This window comes from Mustelus asterias, chromosome 13, assembly GCF_964213995.1.
Source record: "Mustelus asterias chromosome 13, sMusAst1.hap1.1, whole genome shotgun sequence".
NCBI lineage: Eukaryota > Metazoa > Chordata > Chondrichthyes > Carcharhiniformes > Triakidae > Mustelus > Mustelus asterias.
The window spans coordinates 12,699,972-12,711,545 of record NC_135813.1 but is presented as its reverse complement, the minus strand read 5'-3'; the positions used below and the strand labels follow the sequence as shown (position 1 = coordinate 12,711,545).

General features: G+C 43.6%; 1 protein-coding gene across 9 annotated transcripts in view; it reads left to right on the top strand.

Annotated features, from left to right (window-relative positions):
- The window catches only part of rapgef1b (Rap guanine nucleotide exchange factor (GEF) 1b), a 191,563-nt gene that overhangs the window by 154,000 nt on the left and 25,989 nt on the right, over positions 1-11,574 (top strand). For all 9 annotated transcript variants that reach the window (XM_078226333.1, XM_078226332.1, XM_078226331.1 and 6 more), the window contains 3 exons: positions 6,337-6,412; positions 7,052-7,136; positions 7,916-8,008. In XM_078226333.1, coding sequence (XP_078082459.1) covers positions 6,337-6,412; positions 7,052-7,136; positions 7,916-8,008 — 254 coding nt within the window. The remainder of the gene's footprint in view (positions 1-6,336; positions 6,413-7,051; positions 7,137-7,915; positions 8,009-11,574) is intronic.

Sequence of the window (11,574 nt, the reverse complement as noted above, 5' to 3'; positions counted from 1 at the left end):
AGCAACCTGCTGATCAACACCTCACCCACTGCAATAAACATTTACTCCTCCAACACACTGTGGCAGCAGTATGTACCACCCACAAGATACACTGCAGCAGTGCACCAAGGCCCTTTCAACAGCACCTTCCAAACCCATGATCTCTCTCTTCTAGAAGAACAAGGGCAACAGAGGCATGGGAACACCACCACAGCAAGTTCTGTCGTAAGTCACACACCATTCTGACTTTGAACTTTACCTCCATTCCTTCACTGTTGCTGGGTCAAAATTCTGAAACACCCTTCATAAGAACACTCTGGGCATCTCTACAATACTTCAAGAAGGCTGCTCACTACCACCGTCTCGAGGGCAACTGGGGATGGGCAATAAATGCTGGCCTAGCCTGCGACTCTCACGTCCCATAAACAAATAACAAAAAAGTGTGTTTATATCAGATTAAATATAATAGAAATAAATGGAAATACAGTAGAATCCTCTTAAATAATAACCTAGACACCAATGAAACTTATTCAACTCAGCAATCTTGCAAACCAGGCATCAAATTTTTGCTGTCGCAATTTAGTGCCAGCGTTGTTTGGATAGAGCCTAGGTTTCGTTAAACAGCTGATTGAACTGTCAGTAGAATAGGTGAATTACAATCATTGGGAACATCATAACCTGCCCTTTCTCTTCAAGGATACTGACTGGTCTGTGCATTTCCAGCATTTTCTGCTTCATTTCTCAAGCTTTTTGAGTGGCCTATCACAAATTGCCCAAGAATAGACAAAAGTAATGCCCGTCTATATCTGCTTTCGGTATGAAAGAGCCACTGCTCTGAATTGGATAAGAAAATGCCTGTGTAGAGAGTTGAAGCCTAAACAGGTTATCAGTCATATAAATTTAATCAGAGTTCCAAATATTGCACTTAATGGACAAACTGTTGCAGAGTTGCATAAATTATTTGTATACCATGTGTGGTGTAGATACTGATATTTTCACAGTGCCATGGAAAGTTTGTTTAGATAGATTTTATGTGAAGCACGAGCAAAACAATATGAGGAGGAGTTCATGTCTCTATTCTTTATGGTCGCAGTTAGCACACAATCTGCTCAATATTCCCAGCATGTTTGATATTTACCACATCTTGACCATAATATAGTACTGGTTGCTTATGGAGGTGTTGAAAAGGTTGTCACTTTCACTGATACAAACAATAGGCTGTGATAAAAGATGTTCGTTGCTTTATCACAATATTTACACAAGTGATTCTATGAGGAAATGTGCTTGATGCCACTCTTTTCATCAAGGACTCAATATATGTCATCTAAAGCATTTGTTTTATTTGGCTAAATGTTGATGTTTAACATCGGTCTCTAGTTCACTTCAAAACAAATAAACAAAATTGATTTAATGAGTTGCAGGATTCATCTGTTAGACCTTTTTAAAAGTGGAAACTAATGATTGAAAGGCGACTCTTGGTTAAATTGGATGGTGCTTTAAACATGCAATAAATTTGTTCTTCATTCATTTGTGGCCTTCAACCAATTAACAGCTGTTTTCAAAACTGGAGCGGTACACTTGGAATACAGCATGATATCTGCTGTAAGCTTTTGTATATATGCAGCATACGAGTAAAGTTTTTCACTAACCACAGGAAGCCTCTTACATTCACTCCCCTTTCTGCCTCAAAGAAAGAGAAGATGAAAGGTATTTTAGTGTGGATTTGTTTTTGTGAGATGTACAGTAATAGAACAGTAATAGAACAGTATCTCAAATTGTACAGACTGCAGCCAATTGTTGCCTCAGCTTCAGAGCATTATCCTAATATTCAGAACAGATGCAGATATGCGCAGGACCCAGTAGACCATGAATTGCTTTACTGACTAGGAGGAGGTGCGATTCTGGGGGGTGGGGTCAGTTGTGGGGTGTTGGTATTGGGAGATAATTCAGTGGGTGAGCAGATTTGGCATAATGTGTAGATGTAAGGAACTTGGCAATGTGTTGCAATGTCCCTACAGTGAAATAAAAAAGCAGATTGCAGTGTTATTGATCACCTTGAATTAGATGTCAAGTTTGAATTTTCAGTTTCTGAATTTCTGTTGAAATACTGTGTGCAGAATTTGATTACCATCGGTGTGGTTGAGGATGCTACTTTGGCCGTTTACCTTTTGATGTAAAATTCTAGCCATCAACTTACAGATTGAGCAATAAAATTTGCAGTGGGCCATCTTAGGACACTTCAGAATTTCTAGGCATGAGGGAAGGGCTATGCATTTTTGATGTCCGTAATTATACTATTCATGAGGGGGAATGAGATGTAAAAAATAATTCAGTTTTTCGCATGGAATTTAACTGCTTAGCCTAATCTTCGCTGTTTCCCACCTATTAACCCACATTCTATTAACCCACATTCTATTATAAATCTTCACCCTCCTGTTGTTGCACGCTAGTTGTTTTCACGTGCACTATATTTATAAATACTCATCCATTCTTGGGTACTTGAGTCTGATTCTAGCAGTACTTCATGCAGGTATGGGTATGCCAAGGAAAGCAAGAAAATTTTGATTTTTAGAATTTTCTTGAGCACTGTTCCTTGTACTATGTATGACCAGTAAAGATTAATTTTGCATTAGTCATTTTGAATGTATTTTGCTCTTCCATCCATAGCTTTAATTTCATATGACTGAGAACTTGGATCCAAGAAAGTTCTTTGCAGGGCATAGGCTTTGAGGGCTGGGAAGATATTGTTTAAATTAAAGGATCTCTGAAGAATATAGGGCAGTTGTTGGTTAATCATATTAATTTCAATCTTTGGCTGCTTCTGCTGCTCTGTTCTCCTCATCAATTTACTACCTATTAATTTCATTGAAATCATCATCTGTTTACCACTTCTGTCGTTAGTCTCAGTTTCTGCTCCATGTTTCTATCCGTCCGTTCCTTATCCTGTCAAGTTCTCTAGTTCTGTGGGCAGTGACCACACTGACCTTTTAGTGAATGCAGTTTTTTTTGTGCTAGGTTCAAACCAGCCAAGGAATTAATAATTTTAGACCCCTTTTATTGTCAATACAGTATTGCACAAATTTTATATGCATTTACGTTTTAGTGACTTGACGCTCTTTTTCTAGTTTGTTTTAAATATTGTGATTGTTCTGGGCTAATTACCATGTTACAGATATTTTGTATTATTTCATAAATCATATTCATAAATAATTCATTATTATTTATTATAATATTAATATTAATTATTTTATATTGCCAGTTGTTTGCTGTACGCCTTCTAGATCACTGTCATTTTAAAATTCTGCTTGTATGCTACCTCTTACACAGCAGCTAAAGGAGTGAATATGATTCATATTCAATTTTGTAAACAACAACCTACACCTGTCTCTGGGTTTTTCTATCTTGATGAATGTATTGCAATTTGCTGTTGAATATGCTCAATTTAGCGGTTATGATAAAATGTAGGATGACACTGGAGCAGGAAAATAGATTCAAGAAAACAGCCCCAAAGAAACCTGCTGCAGGTAGTCATGATTGTAATAAACAAAATATAAAATCTGGAGAACGTTTTGATGATTGCAATTTTAGGCGTAGAATGTCAGGAGGATATCAAACTCCATCCGATTGCCGCATGTCCTTGAAGAGTAACCAAAACAAACCCCTGAATAACTAGTGCCTAGTAGCTGCATATAATAACCATAGAGATGTGTCTTGCATAAGAGCAGAGCAGTGTAAGTACCTGTTTCTTCAGTCAATTTTGGAATGTTATTGGTAAAGTGCACAAGATACATTTCTTCCAGTTTTGAGAGAGAAGTATTGCCTTTTTACACTTTGCAGTTTCTGTAGGCTTTATTGCAAAATGTAGACTGCAAATTTGGAGGATGAGCTGCTTTTGTACACCTTAATTCTGGTAAACATAACAAAAAGGCAAATTTTCGGACTTGGTTCTTGTTGGGTCTGCATTCCTAGAGTAACGGACTCTTTACATAATGTAGAGCAGCCCACTGTACAAATGCTCCCTAATGTAAACAAGTCGCACTTTTAGGGGACTTCCATTTTACACAAACATGTACTTGCTGTAACATTTTGGCCAATACCCTTATATAGTGTATATTATGCCATTATCACAAGGAAGATAATGGCTTGTATGGACAATGACAGAATGTGATATTGATGTGATGGAAACATACTTGTGTGTTGGCTCTGGAAATCAAGAATTAGCTTGAGAGAAAATTCAGGGAACTTCCCATAATTGTGTAAACACATTGGTATGTTCAGTTTTAATTGCATAACCATTTTCCAAACATTATCTCCACTGTCACAATTCGATATTTTAAACTTTGGAAACTTAGTGCATATCGCAGCTAAAGAGCTTATTACATTCACATACCCTTCCCATGGAGCTGTCAACTCTGGTTTCATCATATGTTCTGTCACCTCTAATAGCCAAATAACTTTCTCATTAACTCGTGGTATGTGAGCACTGCTGGCAAGACCAGCATTTGTTTCTGATACACAATTGCCTTGAGACAGTGGTGGTGAGTAGTCAAGCTGCTGCCTGTGGTTTAGGTACACCCCCAGTGCTGTTTGGAAGGAGTTCCAGTTTTTTTGACCCCATAACAGTGAAAGAAAGACCATATAATTCCAACTTGGGCTGGTGTGCAACTTGAAAGGGAACTTTCAGGTGATGGTGTCCCTACGCCTTGCAGCCTTTATCCTTTTGAGTCATGAGTTTGGATGGTGCCATCAAAGATGGCTTGGCAACTTGTTGTAGTGCATCTTGTTTTCCAATGTGCAACTATTTCTACCTGTTTATCTTATTCCAATATTTCTATTGCTAACAAAGTGCTAACAATAATTTTTTTGATGCCATTATGATTTTTCTCCAGATTGTTAACAACATAGTCCAGGAGATTCATCTTTAATTACTGAAGATTTAGCAGCCCTACCCTCCGAAACATTCTCCTTAAGCATCTTCTCTCTCATCATATTTTTAAAAGAGAAATGATCTGCAAATCATCGGCTAAAATCTGCTGAATTAAATTTAGGGTTAAAACTCGTGAACTTTGTTCTCTTCAATGACTTCCTGTTCTTTTTGCATTTTCATTTGGCTTTCTTCATATTATACACTTTTTATAATCCATTGGAGCATTTCCCTGAATTGGGACAAATGTTCTGAAGCCTCTAATGGTCATTCTCTGAGCTGGTCACAGAGAAGAGCATTAGCACATTAATTGATTGTACGGATTTTTTACAAAAGTGTCAGGAGGAGAGCATTTCGGCACTAGTGACTATAACTTAGTAAGATTTAAGGTAATTGTTGAGAAGGTTGAAGCTGGACCGCAAAGAAGGTTTCTGAATTCAAGGAAGGCCTATTCTAAAGACAGGATCTGGCCAAAGTGGACTGGGAACAGTTACTTGTAGGAAAATCCACCTTAGGGCAGCAGGAGTCATTCAAAAAGGAAATAGAGTGAGTACAATGTCAACATGTTCCAGTATAGATAAAGGGTAGGACCAACAATTCCAGAGGACCCTGGATGGCAAGAGATGTACAGCATTGGATAAGAAAAAAAAAGGCTTATGGCAGATTAAGAGGACTCAAAACAGTGGATGTCCTAGAGGAGTTATAGAAAGTGCAAGGGAGTATTTAAAGATATTAGAGCAAAGAGAGGCATTCGAAATTTTTCATACTGAGTTCAGAAAAACAGTCAACACTTATTGGGGCAATGGGAAGGAATTTTGTCCCTGCCTCCACTTCTGAAATATCTACTTAAAGGTGGAATAAATAATGATGTCGTCTTGTATTTCACAAACTGTTGAGATGTTTTGAGCACATTCCGCTAGCCATAGATGTTCTCGTATTTGATCGATTAGGAATGTACTTTGAGTGTTTTGGGGATGTTTATATTGTAGTGGTTCTATGCTCCTCAGTGTACATCAATGGAAAATTTCAATGGTCTTCCATTGCTTCTATTGGTTAGAGGCAAGAGAGTGAATCTAACTGCTTTGCTTGTCCAATGCATAATTTTTGGATGTACATGTGGATGTATGTATTTACTCACAAGCTCAAAAACAAAATCCTTTGCCTTAACCAATTGCATTTTGAACACTGAAATGGAGCGGGCAGGTTAATCTAAATTCATCATCAAACTGCGAATCCAGAGCTGTATCCATATGTTGATTATCAGTTTCTAGTTACTGCAAATATATTAGACTGAGAAAAGAGGCAGACTTTAATTATTGAACTGTGGTTAAATATCATTTGTACTGTCTTCGATATTTATTGATGGATTTTATTAAATGGAGGTTCCTTTCTCATATATATTTTAAGAGTTTTTCACTTGAACTTTATTCTAGGGAGAGGATGGCCCAGAGGTGCGAGGAGGCTCTGTAGATATTCTAATAGTGCATGCAACTGAAACAGATCGTAAAGGTAAGGACTTAACCTATATGCACTATATTACTGCAATGGCTTCCAGAAGGGTGAAGTTCTTTGCAGGCTTTTAGATCCATCTTCCTTTTGTAGAAATCAGAGTTAATTAATTTGTGGTTGTTTTATTGAAAAGTAGTAACATTTATCCATTTTGAGCATTGAACACACATTGTCTGGTTTTTGATTGCCTATTTTAGATAGAACATAGAACATTACAGCGCAGTACAGGCCCTTCGGCCCTCGATGTTGCGCCGACCAGTGGAACCAATCTAAGTGCTGTATTAATTTCTTTGTAAGCCAAAGTTAGGCTGCTTAAGATCACAAGTATTTGTTTTTCACTGTCCTTGATCCTGATTGTGTACTTGTGTTAGATTTACCCAAGTTATTGTATACTTTCAGATGTAACATTTCTTGGGTCCACAAAATAACTGGGCTGTTGGTAGCTAGCCTGGGTTTGATCTTTGGAGCAGTGGCAAAGCATGTCAAAACAGATCCTACATAGTTATCAACACCGTGCTTTGGGAAAAGTGTAATTTTTAGATCAGTTCTAACCTTGAGGAGCACTGGACAATATATCCGGAATTCATCAACATTCTAGACAGTTGGATCTTTCTTCAATTTGCATGTCTTGCCTTCCAGATCTGGTCCTTTACTGTGAGGCATTCCTGACCACTTACCGGACATTCATTCCTCCTGAGGAGATCATCAAGAAACTGCATTATCGATATCTTTTAGTGATTATGCCGGATTGCTGGATGTAGCTTGGCACGAAAGGATAGATCAGTAAGACACATTGATCTTGTGCACAAGAAACGACAATAGGATGGAGGAGCTGATATGCAGCGCTGCACCTCTAATTATTCTTCATTTCTGTTCTCGAACCTCCCCCCACATTTTTCAACAGCTCTTGTATAGCTTATGAGCTCTTTGGATCGGGAAGACCTTTTCAGCCATTGGGTTGGTTTATCCTTGGACAACAGAGGCAATCGGTACACTGACTAGCAACGTCAGTATGATCCAGGTTTTGCCTATTCGTAATCCTTTTCCTTTAAGTATGACTTATGATCTGAAGTCTGGTTAATTCTGCGGCATAAATTCCTATCCACAGATTAGTGAATAAAAGCATTTCACTGTTTGGGTTGCCAGGTGACCAATTTTGTCCAGTTTGCAAACATTGGAAAGTTTTTAGGTTGTAGATATTCGGCGTTTTTGAAAAGTGAGGGAGAGGTGAGCTTTACGTTGAAAAGAAAACAAAATACATTACTATCTTGTGGATCAGATGGTAGAATTTGAATCTCAATGATTCATTTAGCCTAGCTCTCATTGAGAGTTCATAGCTCACTTGCAAGACCACATGGGTTGCAGAATCAAAATCACCTCTTCCCTGTGGGTCTTCATGCCCTTTGTAAAGTGGAATGACAAGTGCTGTAAAGAAATCTGTGGGCCTGTTTTTTTCAGTATACAACAATTGACATTGTTTTGTTTTGCTTAACTAATGACCACTTATGAGAAATTTTGCCACTGCCCAGAGACTTTCAAAAAACGGGTGAGCAAGAATACATTCTTCGTATTGGTGCGTGTGGTGGATGAGCTCTGGTGAGTAATGTTGACAATCACTATATATTAATATTCCAGGTAATTTTTCCTCACTGATTTTTTAAAATCCATTGGCTCCAAAGTATTACATTTCCCATGTTTTTAATAATGGTGCAAGAGAAGTTGAATTTTAAAATGAGGACCAAAAGTACTTGGATTTGTTGTCATAAGCCTAAAGTAGTAAAAACAATGAAACGTATCAGTAGCAATAATCTCTATCACATTAAATTTTTTTAATATGAAAAATTCATAACATTCCAAGTAGAAAATATGCACTCCTTCTACATATTGCACTTACGCACCCACCCTCAAAAAAGAAATCATCTCAACTTGCACTGCTGGTGGTTCAATATTCAGCACTGGATGAGCAGAAAACTCCTCCAATTAAATATTGGGACAACCAAAGTAATTGTCCCCAGTCCCTGCTGCAAACGTCATTCTCAGCTATCGACTCCATCCCACTCCTTGGCAACTGTTGGAGGTTGAACCATACTGTTCACAAACCTCATGTCATGTTTAACCCTGAGATGAGCTTCCGATGACATGTACATCATCACTAACTCTGCCTATTTCCATCTCTATAACGATGCCCATCTTCACCCCTTCCACTGATCACCTTCACCCCTTCCTCTGCTCACCTTCACCCCTTCCTCTCTGCTCATCTTCACCCCTTGCTCTGCTCATCTTCACCCCTTGCTCTGCCCGTCTTCACCCCTTGCTCTGCTCATCTTCACCCCTTGCTCTGCTCATCTTCACCCCTTGCTCTGCTCATCTTCACCCCTTGCTCCGCTCATTTTCACCCCTTGCTCCGCTCATTTTCACCCCTTGCTCCGCTCGTCTTCACCCCTTGCTCCGCTCGTCTTCACCCCTTGCTCCGCTCGTCTTCACCCCTTGCTCCGCTCGTCTTCACCCCTTGCTCCGCTCGTCTTCACCCCTTGCTCCGCTCGTCTTCACCCCTTGCTCCGCTCATTTTCACCCCTTGCTCCGCTCGTCTTCACCCCTTGCTCCGCTCGTCTTCACCCCTTGCTCCGCTCGTCTTCACCCCTTGCTCCGCTCGTCTTCACCCCTTGCTCCGCTCGTCTTCACCCCTTGCTCTGCCCGTCTCCACCCCTTGCTCTGCCCGTCTCCACCCCTTGCTCCGCCCGTCTCCACCCCTTGCTCTGCCCGTCTCCACCCCTTGCTCTGCCCGTCTCCACCCCTTGCTCTGCCCGTCTCCACCCCTTGCTCTGCCCGTCTCCACCCCTTGCTCTGCCCGTCTCCACCCCTTGCTCTGCCCGTCTCCACCCCTTGCTCTGCCCGTCTCCACCCCTTGCTCTGCCCGTCTCCACCCCTTGCTCTGCCCGTCTCCACCCCTTGCTCTGCCCGTCTCCACCCCTTGCTCTGCCCGTCTCCACCCCTTGCTCTGCCCGTCTCCACCCCTTGCTCTGCCCGTCTCCACCCCTTGCTCTGCCCGTCTCCACCCCTTGCTCTGCCCGTCTCCACCCCTTGCTCTGCCCGTCTCCACCCCTTGCTCTGCCCGTCTCCACCCCTTGCTCTGCCCGTCTCCACCCCTTGCTCTGCCCGTCTCCACCCCTTGCTCTGCCCGTCTCCACCCCTTGCTCTGCCCGTCTCCACCCCTTGCTCTGCCCGTCTCCACCCCTTGCTCTGCCCGTCTCCACCCCTTGCTCTGCCCGTCTCCACCCCTTGCTCTGCCCGTCTCCACCCCTTGCTCTGCCCGTCTCCACCCCTTGCTCTGCCCGTCTCCACCCCTTGCTCTGCCCGTCTCCACCCCTTGCTCTGCCCGTCTCCACCCCTTGCTCTGCCCGTCTCCACCCCTTGCTCTGCCCGTCTCCACCCCTTGCTCTGCCCGTCTCCACCCCTTGCTCTGCCCGTCTCCACCCCTTGCTCTGCCCGTCTCCACCCCTTGCTCTGCCCGTCTCCACCCCTTGCTCTGCCCGTCTCCACCCCTTGCTCTGCCCGTCTCCACCCCTTGCTCTGCCCGTCTCCACCCCTTGCTCTGCCCGTCTCCACCCCTTGCTCTGCCCGTCTCCACCCCTTGCTCTGCCCGTCTCCACCCCTTGCTCTGCCCGTCTCCACCCCTTGCTCTGCCCGTCTCCACCCCTTGCTCTGCCCGTCTCCACCCCTTGCTCTGCCCGTCTCCACCCCTTGCTCTGCCCGTCTCCACCCCTTGCTCTGCCCGTCTCCACCCCTTGCTCTGCCCGTCTCCACCCCTTGCTCTGCCCGTCTCCACCCCTTGCTCTGCCCGTCTCCACCCCTTGCTCTGCCCGTCTCCACCCCTTGCTCTGCCCGTCTCCACCCCTTGCTCTGCCCGTCTCCACCCCTTGCTCTGCCCGTCTCCACCCCTTGCTCTGCCCGTCTCCACCCCTTGCTCTGCCCGTCTCCACCCCTTGCTCTGCCCGTCTCCACCCCTTGCTCTGCCCGTCTCCACCCCTTGCTCTGCCCGTCTCCACCCCTTGCTCTGCCCGTCTCCACCCCTTGCTCTGCCCGTCTCCACCCCTTGCTCTGCCCGTCTCCACCCCTTGCTCTGCCCGTCTCCACCCCTTGCTCTGCCCGTCTCCACCCCTTGCTCTGCCCGTCTCCACCCCTTGCTCTGCCCGTCTCCACCCCTTGCTCTGCCCGTCTCCACCCCTTGCTCTGCCCGTCTCCACCCCTTGCTCTGCCCGTCTCCACCCCTTGCTCTGCCCGTCTCCACCCCTTGCTCTGCCCGTCTCCACCCCTTGCTCTGCCCGTCTCCACCCCTTGCTCTGCCCGTCTCCACCCCTTGCTCCGCCCGTCTGCTGCTGAAAAACTTGATCATTCCTTTGTTACCTTTAGGCTGGACTATTCCAACGCATTCTAATCTGGCCCCTCAACTTCTGTGAGGGCATCCAAAGCTAAGCTGCTCATGTCCTTACTCGCATTAAGTCCTGTTCACTTATCATCCCTCTGCTAACTGATCTGTGTTGATTTCCAGTTAAGCAATGCCTTGTTTTTAAAATTTTCACTCTTGATTTCAAATCCCTCCATGGCCTTGCCCTTCCATATCTCTGTAATCTCCTCCAGCCCCACACTCTGATATCTATGCTGATCTAATTCAGGCCTCTTGGGCATCATGATGTGGAGATGCTGGCGTTGGACTGGGGTAAGCACAGTAAGAGTTTTAACAACACCAGGTTAAAGTCCAACAGGTTATCCACTCTATTTGACGAAGGAGCAGCGCTCCGAAAGCTAATGGTATTTGCTACCAAATAAACCTGTTGAACTTTAACCTGGTGTTGTTAAAACTCTTACTCTTGAGCATCACCATTTTTAATTGCTCCAACATTGGAAGTTATGCTTTCCTCCATTATGATGCTCCTTAAAACCCACTTCTTTGACCAAGCTTTGGGCCACCTGACCTAATAACCCCTTTTATGCTTGTCTATTTTTGCATTTTAATGCACCTGTGAAGTATACTTGAGATACTTTATTGTTGGTGTTTGTTGATGAGTTCCAAGTGGTAAACCTGTCTATTTCCTCTACTTCATGGGTCAAAGGGGATGGTTTTAATGCGATATCTACCATTGCCCCTTGTTACCCTGTCTGTC